This window comes from Petaurus breviceps, unplaced genomic scaffold, assembly GCF_028583685.1.
Source record: "Petaurus breviceps papuanus isolate PSGF00001 unplaced genomic scaffold, PetGlider_PUasm1.0 171, whole genome shotgun sequence".
Taxonomy (NCBI): domain Eukaryota; kingdom Metazoa; phylum Chordata; class Mammalia; order Diprotodontia; family Petauridae; genus Petaurus; species Petaurus breviceps.
The window spans coordinates 20772178-20793378 of record NW_027185754.1 but is presented as its reverse complement, the minus strand read 5'-3'; the positions used below and the strand labels follow the sequence as shown (position 1 = coordinate 20793378).

At 35.9% G+C, this 21201-nt stretch overlaps 1 protein-coding gene across 7 annotated transcripts in view; it reads right to left on the bottom strand.

Moving 5' to 3' along the window:
- The window catches only part of GARRE1 (granule associated Rac and RHOG effector 1), a 144603-nt gene that overhangs the window by 7507 nt on the left and 115895 nt on the right, over positions 1–21201 (bottom strand). For all 7 annotated transcript variants that reach the window (XM_069082653.1, XM_069082655.1, XM_069082652.1 and 4 more), the window contains 8 exons: positions 20592–20732; positions 20265–20360; positions 19980–20141; positions 17666–17824; positions 8961–9058; positions 5018–5143; positions 2527–3536; positions 260–425 (listed from right to left, as the gene is read on the bottom strand). In XM_069082653.1, coding sequence (XP_068938754.1) covers positions 260–425; positions 2527–3536; positions 5018–5143; positions 8961–9058; positions 17666–17824; positions 19980–20141; positions 20265–20360; positions 20592–20732 — 1958 coding nt within the window. The remainder of the gene's footprint in view (positions 1–259; positions 426–2526; positions 3537–5017; positions 5144–8960; positions 9059–17665; positions 17825–19979; positions 20142–20264; positions 20361–20591; positions 20733–21201) is intronic.

Genomic DNA, 21201 nt, shown 5'->3' with positions numbered 1-21201 from the left:
GGATACATCACAACACTGAACATCATGAAATGGACAAAATGTATAATATCTGGATTTATAAACAAAATAAATTCTCTATTTTTCTAAAAACTGAAAAGAAAAAAAAAACCACCAAAGATCAGTTTAAAGGACACCCCTCCGAAAAACTGTCTCCTCCATTCTTGCTTTGAGAACAACGATCTTTGACTTGCCCTATGAACATACAATTCTTATTCTGTCGGTTTTGCAGTTGTGCTACCTAATGTTTGTCAGCACTCACCCTTCTGTGAAATACTCAGGAAAGGGCCAGGTACGATGGGCATCGTCCAGAAGAGGCCAGTTGTTCCGTGTGTTGCCTGGGCGACGGACATGCTGGGCTTGCCGTTTCTGCTGCAAAGCCTGGCTTACCCCAGCTACATACCGGGCAAACTCTGGGTCTGAGCCAACTAGACACAAAAAGAGCAGCCAATTGTTATAGATCCACTATAATTAATCATGGTCTTTCAAGCCTTTAATCTTGGTTGTCTACCCCAGCACAAAATAAACAAAAAGCATTCAGGAGATATTAACCCTCAAAGGAGCAATATTACAGCAGAGTCAATTCTCCACTATCTTCCAAGTGGATTATTCACCATGGTCTAGGCAGATATTAGAGAAACAGTACATAATTAATGTGAGTGTACATTCGGCTCTATGTGGAAATGTGAGGGAAAGAAAAATGTTCTTTTACTACGATGGTTTTCCAATGTCAGGATAAATTTCTTTATTATCCACTGTTTATCATTATGCATACCTTTTTACCTTAAGGCTCCTTAAAACATCAACAGCAAACTATATTAAAGAACTAAGCAGTTTGAAAATGATCACAGCAAAAAAGGCAACCAGCATTAACTCTCATCTCAACTTGCTTGGTTTCCCACATGCCTGAATATTTCAGTAACACACTGTATGAGATATGTAGCCCAGTCACCAGAGAATAGGAATGTGGCTCTCAAATTGCTCTGTTGTCCTTATGGGAGTGTTGATCACAGAAGTTCTTTCTCTGGGACTTCCCTGAAAGCAATTTCTTCTGTGGATATATAGTCAAAATGGGCTATCTGATGCAGGTGAATCCAGGGACTTAAATCAAATCTTGGACACTCAATGATGGAAATGAATCTTAAAGTGTATTTAAGATTATAATGTTGAAATTAATTTTTGTGAATTTACAATAGGTAATAGTGACATCACTAACTACTTTCCTTTTCATGGACAGGTATTTACCAATTAACTCTCTTAAGGTTCCCTTCATCATTGTTGTGATTTCCTAAGTCACAACACCTCTTCCTGGCCATCATTCCTCTATATTGCTTCCTCCTATTAGAATGCAAACTATTCGACGGCTAGGACTGTCTCACTTTTGTATCTGTATCCCCAGTACTTAGTGTATAATAAGCACTTAATAAATTATTTTGATTAATTATGCTATAATATGGAAAACTAAATAAAAATAATGGTCATGCTCATTATGGACAATGCTATCTGTATCCTGAGAAAGAACTATGGAGTCTGAATGCAGATCAAAGCATACTATTTTCACTTTGTTTTTCTTTCTCATGGTTTTTCCCTTTTCTGTTTCTTCATTCACAACATGACTAATGTGAAAACAAGTTTAACATAATTGTATATGTATAACCTATATTAGATTGATTGCTGTCTTGGGGAGGGGTGAGGGGAGAAAGGGAGAAAAATTTGGAACTCAAAATCTTACAAAAATGAATGATGAAAATTATTTTTACATGTTACTGGATAAAAATGAAATACTATTAAGCGAAAAAAAATGGTCATAGAGATTAAGATGAAACCATGCAGTCAAATAAACAGTAATGCTTTTAAATCTGATATTCTAAAAAATGAGAAAGATAACAGTTAATAGTTTTACAGCAAAATGAGAAACAAATTTCAAATGCTTGTATACAAAAATAATGTCCTGTTTTGGAAAAACTGCTTAGAAAATCACTATTAGGTATACTTTATCTACTCAGCCAGCTCCTTACTTCGTATCTACCCTAGCCTTGTTTCTCCACTGAAAGCAAGACAGTGAAAGACAGGAAGGGAAGAAGGGAAGCAAAAGCTAGAAGCATCTACCATTAGGAGATATTCTAGAATTGATTAAGGGGCACCATTCTTTTTTTTTTTTTGAGGGGGAAAGCAAAGCAATTGGGGTTTAAGTGACTTGCCCAAGGTCACACAACTAGTAAGTGTGTCAACTGTCTGAGGTCTGATTTGAATTCAGGTCCTCCTGACTCCAGGGCAGGTGCTCTATTCACTGCACCACCTAGCTTCCCCCAAGGCAGCATTCTCAAAGAGCGAAAGTGTGGGGAGGACTTTTAGAGTCTACAAATGAAGCCTCTTAGTTTACAACAGTAGCTTCCAGGCCCCAATTACCTGAATGAGGTTCAGAGATGTCTATAAAAGAGTAGGATTTTGTTAAAAGTAGCTTTACAGTGTTATTCCAACTAAGTCTTCCATTAGGGCATTAAACCACCTAAAATGTCCATACATTACCTGCAGGATCAAAAGGCAGGATTTCTCCCAGCATCCCAAAGACTCCTTCACTTTGGTCACGGTTTGGCCATGTGTTATTTCTAGGTCCTTGTGGCTTTTGTCCTAACACCTCAGACACCATGTTGTCCATGTAGCTACTCACGAGTCCCAAGCTATATAAGTCAGGACTAAGATCTGAAAGGCCAGGGCTATTCCACTGGTTAAGAGGAGACAATCCAGTTCCAATTGCCTGGGAAGGCTGCTGTGAGGAGCTACTAAGCCACTTTCCAGGTGTCCGTGCCTGTGGCTGTGACTGTGGCCCTAGAGGTTGAAGCAGATGTTGATAATACTGCATCTGTGGCTGCTGCTGTTTAGGGGATGGTGGCTGTTGCTGTGCTAACCCTCGCTGAGAAGGATGCAAAGTTACATGTGACACCGATTGTGGCTGTGGCTGTGGGGGCTGCAGCGTCCCTGATTTTGTCTCAGTTGTTGTGGTAGAAGCAACAGAGTTACGCCTTTTCACCATCGGGGAAGCCTGCTGGGACTTACCCATATTAAAGCCAGATAGAAAATCAATAACCTCCTGCATTTCCTGATCACTTGGGAGATTCATACCTTTGTCATCATTACCATCATCTCCTTTGAAGAAATTTTCCCTATGTTCAATTAGAAAGCCATTAATCATCTGATTACTGGCACTTTGGGATGATGGGTCTGCAGTTCTTGGAAAATTACCAATGTTCAAAATGCTTTGTAATCTTGTATCAATATTACTGGGCAATTTAGCCTTCTCTTCAGAACTTCCAGAGATGAAAACATTTTTAGAAGGAGTATTTGGGATAGAATAACTTGTACTGCTGCTGGAACTGGCACATGAAGTTTTCTTTGTAAATCGTGAAGTCAGTTTTGAAAACGTCTTTTGCAAGCCTCCTGATGATTTATTTCCATTTCCAGGGGGCATATCAACTTGATTCCCAAAGTCAGAGATCTCACGCTGAAGCTGAATCTGAATAGAAGGCAAAGCTTGCTCCCTGTTTAAATGGAAATGTATAAATTTTTTTAATCTGAAAAAAAAATTCATTTCAACAATGAAATTAAAATTTTCCTTTTAAAAAAGTTTTCTTAATTTTTTAGGAAATATTAGCTTTTCTCAAGTGCATTCCATATTTTACAATTTTTTTAAAAAAATGAACAAATGGACCACTGAAGATTTTTTAAACAGCACACTATTTAAATACCAATCTATAATCAATGTTCTTAAAAGATCTATTGCCTATAAAAAGAGCTTCAAAAAATGACATTAACAGGTTTCCACCTCTTCAAGTAAGATGTCTCATGAAAGGAAAAGAAGTTAAGCTAATAAAACTTTCCAGGGAGGAAAACATTAAATGAGGCCACAAAGAAAGGGAGAAAATGCTGAGGCATCAGACACCAGAGATTATTCTAAAAATGAAAGCTAATCAAATTCAAATAAATGCAAAATGAATAAAGGAGAGAGGGATGGGTAGGAGAAAGAATTGGTAGCTGACCTGAGAGCACAAGAAGAACATACAATGAACATGAGAAAAACACGGAATAAAGTCTAATGTTCTTTAGTATGATTTACAAATGAACTTCAGATATACAGGTTTTTTCCTCTAAGTTATTCTAAATTCACTTTAATAAATAGCATTTATTTAAAGTCCATTCACTAAAGTTATCCTTTATTTCCTAATTAAGGTATGGAGGTAATCCTGGATTTTTTTTTTTTTTGCTTTTTTGGAGGGGGGGAGGCAGGGCAATGGGGGATAAGTGACTTGCCCAAGGTCACACGGCTAGTAAGTGTTAAGTGTCTGAGTGGATTTGAACTCAGGTCCTCCTGACTCCAGGGCCGGTGCTCTATTCACTGCGCTACCTAGCTGCCCCCTGATCCTGGATTCTTAAAGAATATGCCAGTAAAAGTGTAAGTTGGTAAGTACTATCAAGCTAGAAAGTCTCCAGTGTATGCCTAGTAACAGAATGTGTGAGACTCTGTGTCTGCTGTCTGTGGAATAGTCTAGCTAAGTACAGAGAGGTGCATCTCTAGATATTGTGCATAGTGAGGCATTTTTCTAGCCCCAGTCACTCTCAAATAAATATACCAAGTCACAGAGAAGTTGTACTTGGCAGTGGTGGAGGGAGTACCCATACCAATGAAGTCTTAAGTCCTTAAAGTAGAAAGTGTTATGTCACATAACTCCTGATAGAGAAATCTGTACTAAACAGATGCTGCTGTATTTGGTATTTCCTTGCATTGCTCAGGCATATAGGCCACCTGAGACTACTCTTCCTTACCAATAAATGGAATGTGTTACTTAAACACTAGTCTTTCTCACATCCTTTGTTCTGTATTCAAAAACATTCTAAACCCTATGAGAACATATGAACTTTTGCAACACAGTGATAAATATGGATGTGGACATCTAAATAATTCTAGAGTTTTAAAGGAAAGAAGTAAATAGCCTCTTGTGCTTTAGTCCCTTGACATATATACCTTCCTTCCTTCCACCGATTTAAGTCCCACACAGCTGTATAAAGTACATCTACTAAGCCCAAAGTCTTCTCTGGGTCCAGGCTTCTCTGGAGCAAAGACATGGTTGCAGGGTCTTCCTTCAGGCACCTATCAACAAAAAGGATTTATATCATTATCATATTATTTTGTTTAAGACTGAAAGAATTTATAGCTTCTGCTTAATGCCTAATAAAAACTTTTTATTGATGTTTTGTATTGACATAGCAGGAAAGTAATTAACATCCATATATATCCTAACTCTAACTCCAATCCCCCCCCAAACCAGTCAAGCAAAACTTCCAAATGTAATATCAATGCAGATCGTACAAGACATATTCCACTTTTGCATTTTATCATTTGTTATCAGGGAAAAGATATGATTATATTTAAATAATTTGGCACCAACACTGCCCACTATACAAACAAAATATGATTTTAAAAAAATCTGTTTGCCTTCCTTATTCTTAAGTTCTCTCATCAAAAGAGCCATTACTTTTGAGAACTATTAGCATTTAACAAAGATTTAATAATAATCTCAATAGAGGCAGTATGGTGTGGTGGACACAGATAGGAAGAACTGGGTTCAAATCCTGCCTCCAACACAAACCAGCTGTGTGACCACAAGTAAGTCACTTAACCTCTTAGTGCCCCAGGCAACTGTCTAAGAATTTAGGTCACAGATGAGTTATACAGCCATGGAGGGAGAACAGAATCATAGTTTAGACTAAAAATTAAAATATGCTCATAGGAAAACACACTATAAGAAGCTACACCAGGGGCAGGGAACCTGAAGTCTCAAAGTCACATGGGGCCCTCTAGTTCCTTCATTCAACCCTTTGACTGAATCCCAACTTCACAGAACAAATCCTTTTATAAGTTTGGATTTTGTCAAAGGGCCACACTTGAGGCCCTAGAGGGCCACATGTGGCCACAAGGTCACAGGTTCCTCACCCCTGAACTACACTAATATAATGAGAAAATAATAAAAAGAAATACCATATGTGCTAATCCTCTAATTATTATTCTTTTTTAAAAAATTATTTAATATTTTATTTTTCCCCAGTTATAAATAAAAATAATTAGAATAAATTATCTCCCTTCCTCCCTCCCCACCCCACCCCACCTTTAAGGCAAGCAATTCAATATTCTAATTCTTCTAAGAAGGCACTGGAAACAGCAACAAAGTATAAAGTAAAAAAGATATCTCACAGCTTTGATAGGATTTTACTTTAATTCATGAAGACAAAACTCACAAAGAAATAAAGAGATGAAACATACTACACAATAAGCCTATACCTCTGTGACCAATAGCTGCTAAATCTCAGCTAAGTACTTGTGTTAGAGAACACACATTATAGAAAATGATCTTAACTTAGGCCTCTGTCCACAAAACAGGCTATCGGTAAACACAGGGCTACAAGACCCAAAGTAAAATAGATTGAAAGGCAAAATAAGGAAAATTATAAGATAATAAACCAGGAGAAGTCTATATTTTGTAACTACTGTTGCTCACACATTAGAAACACAACATCAAAGATACCTCTCAATTACTAGTAAATAAGAGAAAGTACCTCACCTATCATATGTGATATAAACTGAAATGTAAACTTAAAAACTAAAAAATAATATTAAAGGATGTTTAATATTAAAGATTAGATAGTGTAATTAAAGATTACTTCTTAAAGATAAGAAGTATAATCAGAAAAATAGTAGATGTTAGGACACGTCCTACCAGTATATACTTAATATTGCTTAGGTTTAAGGTGTTCTTATTCTGGAACTATTACTAGAATAGAAATAATTCATTATGCTCTTATGGTTGACAGAAATAGTTCTTAAAAACACCCCATTCTCTTTCCTCTAATTTTATATTAGATAAGCAATTTTCTGATTTATAGCCTGGTATCCTGCAAGGCCACCCTCAAGGAAATAGGGGACTTGAGGCACTCAAGAGTCAAGTAACTTAGTCCTTTATATCTGCCAAGTTAAAGTGGACGCGTAGAGAGGGTAGACTGACAAAAAACAGCTGTCACCAAAAGTTAACATGCAGCCTAAAGGTATGTGAAATGGGGACAAAAGTGTTATTGCCTGGTATCTAGTATCTGTTCCAGGTTACCAGGATAGGTAGGAGGTGAAGATGAATTCTATAAGAACTCTGTGTGTGTGTGTGTGTGTGTGTGTGAATATTTCTATTTTAACACAATGTTCCTGACATTCAGGGTCAAGAGACTGATTGAGTCTACTCCCATGGTAATCCCAGCAAGGTTCAATAGTACAGCAGGAAACTCAAACTAAGAGTTTTGTTTCTGTCTTTGTATCCTCAACACCTAAGCCAGTACACTATATGCATCAGATTCTTTTTTTTTTTCCTTTTTGGAGGGCAACTGGGATTAAGTAACTTGCCCAAGGTTACACAGCTAGCGTTTTTTTATGTATTAAGTGTCTGAGGCTGGAACCAAACTCGGGTCCTCCTGACTCCAGAGCCGGCGCTTTACTCACTGCGTCACCTAGCCGCCCCCATGCATCAAATTCTTAATAAATGCTTGCTGAATTGAATTTAATTGAATACTAGCTTTTAATTGCCAGTTATACATTAAGAGAAATGGCAACTTGTTTCCTCTAAGTATCATGACAGACTAAGCAGAAATCATTTAAACATAGAGAAAATACAGGAATTGATTAGTTTCTACAAGGTCAAAGAGAACATTTAAAGACTTTACTTCTTGTTTTAAGAATTGATGGTTTGAGTAAAATCTGTAAACATTATTGGACTTCTACCAAATACTACTATATACTGACTATCTATTTAACCTATACTCAGGGAACAAGAGATTGTACATTTTAACCAAGTCTGTTATAATATACAGATCATAAAAATACATTGATCTTTAACAGACAGAACTCTGCTTTACCAAAAACAACCAGTAGGGGGAGCATCTCAAAAAACATTCAGATTAGTTTTTTTTCCCTAGGCAAGAAATGGTATGTAGGCAACCAAATAAATCTTTTCTTCATAAGATATATATTAATCATTCTCTTCAAAGTGGAGATTGTGAGGTAAGTGTGCTAATTTTTCAATAAATTGGAGAGACGATTAGGACAAATTCTGAAGATTAACAAACACAAATAGCCTAAGACAAAATGAAGAACTTAATATCTGGTAGAAACAAGTTAGCAAATATTATAATTTTAAAAATTAATTCAACCAAAATGGATTATTTTATTTTCTTTTTTGATTCCTTCCTGTATAATTTTTTTGAGATGGGGAGCTTCTGGACATGGGAAAGATGGTAATTAATTAGCAATCTATAAATACTCCTCAGCATCACTGCCTGATAGAATTTCCTAGCATACACTCAAATTTCAATGAGAAATTTTCAAAACAGTTTAACATAATCTATGTGCATGAGCCTCAGCTCATTTTCAGTCTTACAGGCTAAGTGTCTTGTAGCTTAGCATCCCAAATGATCTCTTTTAATTAAAAAAAAATTTTTTTTTAAATTATAAACCTTTCTGAAAAATTCTCTATATTGTCAGTTGTTTTCTTGAACAAAAGAAAGGGGAACTGGGATCATAATATAATAAATCAAAAGAAGGAAAATAATATAACTATTATAAACTAAGAGTATGCTATACCCAGATGCTGTACCCCTTAAATTCAAAAGCTTAAAACACATTTGAGGCATTTGAATGAAAAGGGATATAAAATTCTAACTATTCTGAAAACCAGTGAAAGTGCTTTGCAAACATTATAGCACTGGGACTATGTCCACATAATGTGGAGTGCCAACAAGTCTGCATTTCCTATGCCTCAGATTATGGGCACAATGTGACAAAGGTGCATACAGAACAATCATTTTGATGATGAGAACACAGATAATAAAATTCTCCTAAAATAAATATATTAAATTATATGTAACTTTACCATGTTGATGGGACTTGAACCACAATTCTGGAACCTTCTAAACTAATCTGGGGAGCATAAGCTTCTTTATTTTCAATTTGTGCTGTATCGACCACCACCTATGGAAAAAACATGAAGATATTTATCTTCTAGGAAATGAAAGGTCATACTGAGGTGGCCAGGTGGACACTGACTTAAAAGACCTGAAAAAGAGAATATTAGGCCTGTTATCATTCAAATAATCCAATGAGTGGGGGGCAGGATGGCAGCAGAGCAATGGGAGTGGTACTACTATGGTCTACTATCATTACCATGTATTTTATTACAGCATTTCAGTGTCCAAAAAACACTGTACATACATGATCTCATCTGATAGTCATGAAAGCCTAGGAAGCAGCTATTGTAGTCAACCCAAGAAGAGAACTCTGAAATGCTATGGCTAAGTTGGGATACTTCCTTTTCTAAAGAGTTAACAACCACAGAGATAATAGCTCTGAGTATTAATTCAACTAGATTTTTCTGCCAAGCTTCTTTTATACTGAAAAAACCAGCACAATAAAAAAGGAAAAGCTTACTCTATTCTGATTTACCAAATTAACAAAGTAGAGAATGCATAAGATTATAGAAAAACAAACTTGTAATTTAAAAACATCTGCTTTCAAAGAATATATATATATATAAATGACATATGATAGAGACAATTAACTATAGTTAATGAGATATCTGTAAAAACAGGATCTATATGATGTAACTCATAGCCAGTTAACTGCAGCAAATAAATACCAATTGGAAAAGGTTAAGTGGTTGAAAGGGAGTTACCTGCGGAAGCAGGAGAAAAGGTACAGGATACTTCTTCAGATAAATATTGTTATAAAATGTGATTACTCAGCTAATTATAGTAGTTATTATTATTTAGAAACTAGATAAGAGTTAGTTGGGTTCAGTTAAACTCATTGCCCTTCTATATATATTAACCTCATTTTATAGATAATGAAACTGTGGCTTGAGTATATGAAGTGATTTACCCACTAAAAGAAGACTTGGGGAAAAGGGGATTTAAAATCTATGTTCAAATACCTGATGGGTCACAAAATGGAAGTATTAGGCCTGTTCTGCTGGACACCAGAGCACAAAAGGAAAAGCAATGGGTAGGAGTCAAAAGGAGGAAATTTAGTGCTGATACAAGGGAAATTTTTAACAGTGCCAAGCACCTTTGACAGGCATGGTTCCTTGTTTTGTATGCCACAAATTATATGGGAGGGGTGGGAGTCCAAATCTAATCCAAATCCCTCATTTTATATATATAAGGAGACTGAGGCTCTGAGAGGTTGAGAGACATGCAGATTTAAAACTAGGCTCTCTGTATCCAAAACAAGTCTAGCACAGACACATGATGCAGTAATAGCAGGGAATGCCTTCAATTATCTGGAAATTGGGGGAGAGGGGAGAGGGAAGGGAATGTGCAAGGTATTATGCTAAGTATATTTACAAATATTAACTCAATTAATCCTCACAATAACCATGCAAATTAGGTGCTATTATTATTTCTATTCTACAGCTGAGGAAACTGAAGCAAGATTTGAATACAGGTCTTCCTGATTGTAGGTCCAGCACTCTTATTCATGGTGTAACCAGATGCTTGGGGGGAAGGGAGGGAGGAGAGGAACCCTTCCTCTTTTCCAAAAGCAAAGTGACTAATAATTTCTTGACTTGCTTCAATGATAATTTTACAAAACTTAGAGGAACCAACAAAAGGAAATACTATTCTGGATAAGATTTTCACTAAAAGGAGGAACTAATTGTTGGGGCTCAAAATTCTGGGAGACTTGGGAGGAAGTGACCACTCAATCTTAGAATTTGTGATATAGAAGGAGAAGAAAGTTGATAATAGACTGATATACACCTCAGATGTGGGGAGAACATGTTTAGAAACATTCAGAGAAAAGAATGAAAGTATCCAAATGATTAAAATTCTACAGAGGAAGTCTGCGCAAGAGGGATAGAATAAAAAGGCCCTAAAAATGACATTTTGAAGGCACAAAGAGAAACAAGGCTAAAGAGGAAAAAGAAGAGTTACTTTAAAAGTACAATATGTATTCAAGAAGAAATCCCCACCCACCTTGGATTTTTAAAAGGCATGTATAGAAATTGGAGGCAGATAAAAGAGGATGAACAGAAATGAACGGCTCAGTCCTATAGTGTCAGAAGTACAAAAGACTCTAAGATTATAAGACAGTAAGAAGAGGAGTCTATTATATTAAAACTACATTGGAGTGGAAAAGCAGCTCAAAGAGGGGATAAGACCACAGCTCAGTATGGACGGGGTTCTAACGAGAGACAGTGAAGAGAAAGATCTGTTCTAGCTTTATTTTGCCTCTGTCTCTGTAAGTTTGAAGATTTAATGACTGAAAATTGCAAGGTACTTTAGATGTCACTTAGTCCGGTAGCCTCATCCTAAAGATAGGTTGGACAGAGCTAAGTAAGAGGAAGAGTTAGGAGTCAAGCACAAGTTTTCAGACATCCAAATCCACACTCTTTCCATACCACTTGGAATTGGATTCTGCCAAGTAGAATGATCTTTAGACTGAAAAGGATATATCAGAAAGTTGTTATTCAAGGTATGTAATGAAAGTTGTCCTGACTTTCTAAATAGAGATGAGATATATAAATTATAGGCTAGTAGGCTTTACTTTGATTTCTGGGAAAATTCTAGAACCTATTCTTAAAGGAATCATTAGTGAATATACAGAAAAGGAAGTAGTGATAGCAAAGGGTCAAAATGGTCATATCAAAGACAGATCACATCACGTTAATCTCAGTTTCTTTTTAAAAAGAGAATTACTAAACTAATATATCAGAGGAATGCTACAAATATAGCTTACTTAGATTTCAACAAAGCATCTGATAAAAGTCCTGTGGAGAAGGTAAAGGGATGTGGGCTAGTCAACAAGGTAATCAGACGGACTGGAAACTGGCTGAATTACCATGCCCAAAGGGAAGTCTCTAATGTTCTAGAAACAACCTGAAAAGTCTTAAGTGAAAGGTCCTCAGTAGTTGTGCTTGCTCCTATACTGCTTTACATTTTTGTCAATGACTTGGATAGATAACGTCATGGACAGCATACTGATCAAATGAGAATATGATACAAAAATTAGGAGAGACAAATCTAATACACAGGAAGACAATATCCTTCAAATTAAAAAAGATCTTGGTAGGTACTTGGGAGGGATCAAATTAAGATGTAAAGGGATAAACTTTATTCTATTTGGGCTCAAAAAAATCAACTTCACAAATTCAAGATTTGGAGATTTAGCTAGATAGCAATTCATCTAAAAAAGGTCTGACAGTCTTAGAGGACTCTAAGTGTGATATGAGTAAACAGCATAATATAATACCCAAGAAAGCTAATGTAATCTCAGGCTACACTGAAAAACACAACAGTACCTAGGACTAGGGAGGTGAAAGGCAGTCCTCTGCTCTGGTGAGACATCATCCTGGAATTCTGTGTTATGTTCTAGGATACTTACTTCAGTATCCAGAGAAAGGCAACTGATGGTAAAAGGTTATGAGTTCATATCATATGAGCACTAGTTGAAGGAACTGTGATACTTACAGCATAGAGAAGAGAAAATATAGTAGGCACAAGAGATTTATGCAAATGTCTAGAAAGCTGTCACATGAAAGAAGGATTAGAATTGTTAAGCTTGGCTCCACAAAAAAAGAACCAGAAGCAATGGATGGAAGTTCCAAAGAAGCAAATAATGTCTTGATGAATGGAAAATCTTCCCAACAATTAGAGCAATGCAAAAGGAGTATGTGCTGCGAAAAGAGGCAGTGGGTTTTTTCCTCACTAGAGGTCTTTTAGTCAAAGGCAGACATTGTTGGATCATGTGGTAGAGAAGATTCTTGGTCAAGTATGGATTGAACTAGATAGTCTCTGAGGTACATTTAACTGTGAAATTCTATGAAAAAAAATTCTACTATGATATTTGCTTACTTAAAAAATTAATTGTGAAAATGATTAGAGATGTATAATAAAGGCAACTAAATTAATTATTGATCAAATAACATTAGTCAGTTCATTTCTGACTTTTTCCAATTTAGTAGAAGTACACAATGCCAGAAATTCATCATGTTTTCTTTCTGATGAGGTAGAAAAGAGTGCTTGAGGCAGATGGAGCAAGCAGGATGCAGGATATGAGATGTAAGATAAGATGCAGCCAGAAAAGTGATCAAAGAAGACTATACATTCAAGTCCCCCACCATGGACTTGCCTGTGTGCTTTCACAAAGCACTCCTAATTCCAGAACAACTCTTCCCCTCCCCTCTTCTATTCTTTTTGCTTAACTGTATGATAAAGGCACCTCTGGACTACCTGATATCTAGGCAGAGCTCGTTCCTTCCATTCTCTTATCCCCTTGCCCTGTATTCCATAAAATTGTATTTAAACCAGACAACCAATCCCAATAACTGCTTTTGCCTCCTATGGGAAGCAGGGCCTGCTGCCTATGCTCTGTTTCTCCCACGGGGAGCAGGCCTGCTTGGTGCATCATCCCAATAAATAACCTTTCTTTAACTTAGAGAGTGTCCAACTGAATTTCTTTCAGGACAGTAGGATTCACACATCTATTCCTTATCATTTCAGGTAGCACCTCAACATTCTTGAGGTCCACCTGGAATTCATCGCTTTCATTACTTGTCATGACCCAAACTCACCAAGTTTACTCTATTTCAAAAGTTCTCTACCATCCAAAAATGATACACTACTACTGGCACAATTTCAATCCTGGAAAATATAGGAATCTAAAAGATTTGTGAGGTACTCTGAACCCTAATACTTAGAAAACAAATTAATTTTCTGGTATTATTGTCTTTCTTTAAGCCTTCTCTTTTTATCATACTGCTTTCTTTCCTAGTTGGGGGTGGGGAGGGAAAGTGGGTGAGAAGGAAAGAATTTGCAACTCAAAATTTAAAAAGAATGCTAAAAATAAATAAATAATGATTTTTTTAAATCACTAAGCCTTTTTTCTCTCAGCCTAAAGTGTTTGTTCCCTTTTGTCAAATATAATGAAGCACTTTTTGGTGAACTTTCCTTTACAATTATCATATTTACCTGTGTACATGTCTTATCTCAATCCTCCTTCTCCACAATGGACTGACAGAAAATTTAACAAAAGCAGGGTTGGTGTTGTAACCAAACATCTTTGTGTCCTTAACACCTAGTACAATGCCTTGCTGAAGGTTAAGTTCCTATTTAATATTTGTTGAATAGGATTGAAATGAAATCCTTTGTTTATAACTTTAGGAAAACAAAACAAAAGGCACTTTCTGTGCCTCTTGTAGAAGATCATCATGCGGTAATACTCAAAACTGTTTTCTTATAGGGTTCAAAGAGACACACAGGAAAATTTCATGCAAACTCTACTAATTTTTCATCTGCAATGACACTACCATACTGTGCTTAAGTTTTACATTATTTGTGGAGAAAATGGTATGTTAAGTAAATTAACAGTGCAAATAAGAAAAGCATTCCTAAGAGGGCAGGCTAACAGACTGTTGAAATCCCTCTTTGGTGTTAGCATCCAAACTTTTTAAATCTCTGATATATCCACACAATCAACAAAGATGTAAATGTTTACACTGTACTAAGTACTGGAACTAAAAATTTTTTTTAAAGTGATAGTTCCTGCCCTAAAGGAGATTATATTCTACTAAGCTCCATGAATCTTCTCATGATCACACTCTGCTAAAAGAATCAATTTTTTGTACACAGAAAATACTTAAGTGTTTGTTCAATCAAGTAATGATTTTAGCTCTTTCCACAAACAACTTTACTATGTGCACTTGAAAACAGTAAAAAAGCAATTCTGAAATTGTCCAGTGATCATACTTCACTCAAGTCATGGAAGGCTGTACTGCAACTGATACTTCAATCTATAGTGTATGTGTATATATATTTTTAAAGCAATTGGGGTTAAGTAACTTGCTCAAGGTTACACAGCCAGTTATTTCTGGGTGTGGTGCTAAGTGTCTGAGCCTGGATTCGATCCCCAGGTCATCCGGACACTGGGGCCGGTGCTCTTACTTGCTGTGCTACCTGGCCGCCCCTATAGTATATTTTTATTATAAACTTTAAAATAAAAACTCTTTTTTTTTTTTTTAAAGCAATCGGGGTTAAGTAACTTGCTCAAGGTTACATGGCCAGTTATTTCTGGGTGGTGCTAAGTATCTGAGCCTAGATTTGATCCCCAGGTCATTCCGACACTGGAGCTGGTGCTCTTACTCGCTGAGCCACTTGGCCACCCCTAAGCAATTGGGGTTAAGTAACTTGCTCAAGGTTACACGGCCAGGTGTTTCTGGGTAGGTGCTAAGTGTTGGAGCCCGGGATTCGATCTCCAGGTCATCCCAACATCCCAACCCAAGAGCCAGTGCTCTTACTTGCTGTGCTACCTGGCCGCCCCATTTGCTGACACTTTCAAATGACTTCTTCCATGCCTTAAATTTCCCTGGAAATAAATCACTTTGCACAGCTTTGTTTGCCCTATTTGCCACAAGGCTTTTGTGTACTGATGAAAATTTACACTAGTCACTCAATTTTTATAACTTTATTTTCTATACACATATTTCATCTCAATCCACTGTCCAAAGACCATCCATTTGGAGTAACTGACAAAATCAGCAATAAATACAATCATAAAGTATCTTCAACTGTCAATATGAAGCAAACCAGTGTAAATATAGCTCAGTAAGGGTTTTTTCCCTTACCACAACACTTGGCACATAATAGTGGTTTAATAAATGCCTGTTCATTTACTATTTATCATTTATAAAACTGTAACATAATATATATATATACATACGTATATCTGTAAGCTCAACATAAACAAATAATGTGACATATGCTTAAAACCACAAATGCAAGTTTTCTAACTCAAAATTTAGATTATTTTGGAAGAGAAGTTAAGAACAAATCTTAAGTTTTGAACATTTCTTATGTCCAGCTTTCTTTTATCATCATTATATCTTTTATTAAATGTTCAGCATAATTTTTTTTCACCATCTACATGGTAATTTAACTAAACTATCACATCACTTATAACGAAAAACTCTTTTTTAAAGCAGTAAGACAAAAGGTATATCATTGCTTATTTTTTTCATGATTTAGAAATCCAAACTCTGAGTATCATAAATGTAAAATATGGTTGCCACATTTCTCCACCCAGTCTGGTGGGTCCTTGGGAAATGGCTTCCTGTACCATGAGCGACTATTGTTCATGTTATACAGGTGTTTCCTCTTTATCCCCACCCACTGAACAATAATCTTAAAAACATGATATGTCATCACACAAAACCTCACATGTGAAGAATATAATATTTCAGCTTGGATGCATGTTAAGGTATTCAAGTAATATTAACAATTTTTTGTAGAATTCATTTGTTTCCTTAACAGCTATCTTTTTTTCCTCCTAATTTTCACAACTCTTATCTAAAGAAAGTCACAGCTATAGCTTTAATCTCATTATTCCCTCCTGATTTAATCAAAAATGGTCTTTAGAAATCCATGCTGATCTCCAATACTAAACTGTGTGTTATTTAATAATTTGGTTAGAATTTACATTTTATTAATACTTTCCTAGAAGAGACTGTCTGTATTGTGAAACAGATTCAATAAAAAGCATGACTTCCTAGTAGCATATATAGGGCAGCCAAGTGTTTTCATTAACAAAATGGGAAAAATCTGCTCTTTAATTATTAAAAAGGGCAGTGGAAAGGGCACAAAGCACAGAGTCAAAAGAAATAAGTGTGAGCCCTGGATCAACACGAAACAACTTGAAGGCAGTGATTGTTTTTGTTAAGCATAGTGCTGACACATAGTAATAGCTTAATAAATGTTTGTTGATTAATTGATTTAACTTCTGAAACTCAGTTTCTGCATCTGAAAAATGGGGAAAATGTTTGCATTATCTATCTCATAGATAATTAAGAAAATATTCTGTAAGCCTTAAAGTATTATGCAACTGTAAGCTGTTTATTATTGTTATTGTTAGTAACAATAATCTGGGCAGCTAAACAGCACAGTATATAGAGTGCCAGGCCTAGAGTCAGGAAGCCTCAACTTTCTCAGTTCAAATCTGGCTTCAGACACTTACTAGCTGTATGACCCTGGGTCACTTAACCCTGTTTGCCTCAGTTTTCTTATCTGTAAAATATATTAGAGATGGCAATGGCATATTACTCCGGTACCTTTGCCAAGAAAACCCCAAATGCAGACACAAAAAGTCAGACACAACTGACTCAACAAAAATAACAAAATAAGTAAGACTAATATACTTGTAATCCCTCTGCTTTGTGCAGCTCTACAGACCCGAATTTAGTCTTCCAAAACTTGAGAAAATTAAGCAGTAAGAGCTGAACTTAGACACTTGATGTAAGTTTGCAAATTCAAGATGACATTTTTAGTATTAGCTAATCCATAGATAAAAACAACTACATAAAACATCTATTCCTGATCTTTTCTGTTAAGTAAACTTTAACATTTGAAATTCCTTAAACTGTGATAGTTTTGTTTGTTTTTGAAATCAGGACACATATTCACATATAGTAATTCATTGAGATGGAAGGGATTTCAGATCTTCTAGTCCAATTTTTTCACTTTACATATGTGGAAAATGAGGCTGTGAGAAGTTAACTGACTCAAGATCACATTTTGTGACCACATTACTTACCAGTCCAGCTTGGCCAAACAGTAGCTGCACAGCAGTCTTACAGGCCCCACGCCAAGTAGAAGGGCAAACCTGGTTCAAAACTTCAGTGACAGGAGAATCATCCCTTGCTGTAATTCCATTGTGACAGCCTGCTTCTTTAATCAGTTGTAGCATCGTGTGCTATATATTGATAGGAAGAAAATCACATTATATATAAAACAAAAACTATGCTATGAGTGAAAATCTGCAGGAAGATATTTTTTGTGTTTATTTGTACAATCATTATTAAAAACAACAGATTTTGTTAAACTTAAGGAAGATATATTCAATTCATTATTACTCTTCTCAGTTATTTATATGGAACCACTGGATGTTTTACATTATATTAGCAATCGAAAATTTCAGATTTATAAATTAAGAATTTGAATCCTAGAGATTTATATATAAAACAGATTGCCTAGTCAATAATCTTCACTTTGTTGGGATACTTTAAAATTCTTAATTTTACTAAAAGGGGAAAACAAAATCTGTTGGGAAACATGAAAGTCAATCTTTGAGAAGATACCTAAATTTCCCTCTCCTTTTAAAGCAGTGACATTTAAGAGGAGTTATAGACTTGTTTGTTAAAAAATTATAACCATTTTGTGACTACTTCTTGTGTTGCTTTTTCTCCTCCCTCCTTCTCCCTGCCCCCTGACCCCAAAAATTCATCACTTAGTAGTAAATAAAGTCACTCTCTGACAGATTGGTCCTTGGATGATAGATACAAATTCTATTACAAGGTCCCAATTTGAAGACTTTCCACCTTGGTAGAACTTGCCAGAGTTTATACTCCACTGGAAAAGCCAGCAAGAATTCAAATTTACAGGGGTGGCTAGGTGGCGCAGTGAGTAGAGTGCCAGCCCCAGAGTCAGGAGGACTCGAGTGCGGTTCCAGCCTCAGACACTTAACACCCATACAAAAAAACTAGCCATGTAACCTTGGGCAAGTTACTTAACTCCAACTGCCCTCCAAAAGGAAAAAAAAAGAATTCAAAAGAATCCAAATTCTGATGAGGCAATTAGGGAAAGATTTAAATGAAAGTTTGCAATTAAAGTGTTAATATTACATTTATGAAATTATTAAAATGTGTACATACTTATATTTTTAAAATTTTTTTACTGATAAAGTTTGTTTTAATACTGCAAACATTTGGGGGTGGCTAGGTGGCACAGTGAGTAGAGCACTGGCCATGGAGTCAGGAGGACCTAAGTTCAAATATGGCCTCAGACACTTAATACTTACTAGCCATGTGACCTTGGGCAAGTCACTTAACCCGGTCTTCCCCTCTCCAAAAAGAAAAAAAATTATATTGCAAACACTTTGAGATCATACCCATCCTGTGAAAGTTCTCTTATGTAATAAAATAAAACAGTTAAGCAAAATCAATAATACAGGGAACTCAACTAAAAGTATATGCAATATTCTACAACTACGCCCCCCCAATCTCTCCATTTTAAAGTGATTTTTAATAAACAGAAACTTACTTCTCTCCCTCCCACCTCACTGAATAAAAAGGAAAAGAAAAAAAACTCATTGTAAGAAATATGCATAAGAAATATATAAAACAAATTCCTTGATTGGTTGTATACAAAAACATATATTTCATTCTGTATCCATTGCCTCTCTATGAGGAGGTAGACAGTATGTTTTATCAGCAGTCCTCTATAATCACTGTATCAATCATAATTCGTGCAGCTTTTAAAGTTGTTTGTCTACAAAGCTGTTATTGTATAAACTGTTGCCCTGGTTTTGCTCATTTCATTTTTCATAACTAAAAGACTTCCAAATTATTTATTTCTATATTATTAGTATTATAGTATAAATTGTTCTCTTAGTTCTGTTCACTTCACTCTCCGTTAGTTCACGCAAATCTTTCCATGTCTATTTGAAATAATCAATTTCCTCTTTTTTACAGCACAATAGGATCCCATCACATCTATACACCAAAATTTATTTAGTCATTCCTCAACTGATGGGCACTCTATTAGTTTCCAGTTTGTTTGTTTTGTCACCAAAAAGAGAGCTGCTATAAATGTTTTTGTATGTATAGGATTAAAAAAAATTTTTTTTGCTCTTTTTTGGTTATAAACCTATAGTGGCATAGCTAGGTCACAGGGCATGCTTATATTTATTTATTATTATGACATTTGTTTAATGCTCACTTAGTGTTAGACACCAGTAAGATTTAACTGTGCTTAAGAAACCTGAACTTTCTTCCCATATTTTTTTTTTCTCGAACCTGTTTCCTGAACAAAAATTAGACTCAAGCTATTTGGATTTAAATTAAAGTTACCGTTTTTAACTTCAGGTTGTCAGCGGCAGATTCATTAAAAGATATCCCTCTCAAAAAGTGTGATCCTATCTGGACAGGGACCGTTGGGAGTTCACACTGGATTGGCTGTGGGGGAGTCTGTCTCCGCCCTGTCTGCTGAGCTTCAGCTTCACTGCAGCAGCCCTTCAAACAGATATCACACAATGAGGAGAGGCAGTCAATACAACAGGGATCAGGCAAGATCCCACCATTAGCAGGAACTCCTTTGCAGCAGATTTAAGAAGTTACATAAGAAAAAATGGTTACCTGCAAACTTGCTTCAATTGCTTTTGGATTCAAGTGGAAACCAGCTTTCATTGCATATTCACAGTGGCCTAAGCTCTCCAGAGCTATTTTATATGCCTAAAAAAAGATTTTTTTCATGTATCATAGCTTGATAGCAAATTACAATGATATAACAAGTAATGATACAACAAACATCAATGAAATATAGATATTAATAGGTATATAGTAATAGATTTGAGCTATATTCTATGACAGTTTCATATTAAAACAGTTCAGCTGGTTATGGATGACAACTTCACTGGAGATAACCATATTTTAAGTCCTCAAAAAAGAAAACAAACAACTAACTTGCAAAGCACTGTCAATTTTCATGTTTAGTTCTTTAAGCTGGTGTTCAGGGATTGCCACACTCTGTGAACAGAAGAGCTGTTGAACTTCAATTCCAGCCAAACAGCCATCACAGCCTCTCTCTCTCAGTCTAGAAGTTGCCTTAAACAAAAATAACAAGTAGTAAGTAAAATATAGTTTTGTAATTACCAACCAATATAAAAAAATCAAACTAAAATTAAGCAAAAAATACTGAAAGATGGGGCGGCTAGGTGGTGCAATGAATAGAGCACCAGCGCTGGAGTCAGGAGGACCCGAGTTCAAATCTGGCCTCAGCCACTTAACACAAAACTAGCTGCGTGACCTTGGGCAAGTCATTTAACCCCAATTTCCCTACCTTCCCCCTCCAAAAAAAAAAAGAAATACTGAAAGAAGCAGTAACAAAAAAGTAGTAGGGAGTGACTTTTTTATTTGCTCATATGTCCCCAGTTAAATTTTTAGATTTCTGACTCAATGAAACACTTTGAAGGGAATGACACACCTTTCAGAGTCACTGTTGAAAGGCTAGTTCTTTGTGTAATTGTAGGCTTTTATGAAGCATGGTTCAAGCAAGGAATATTTTTCCCCCTCT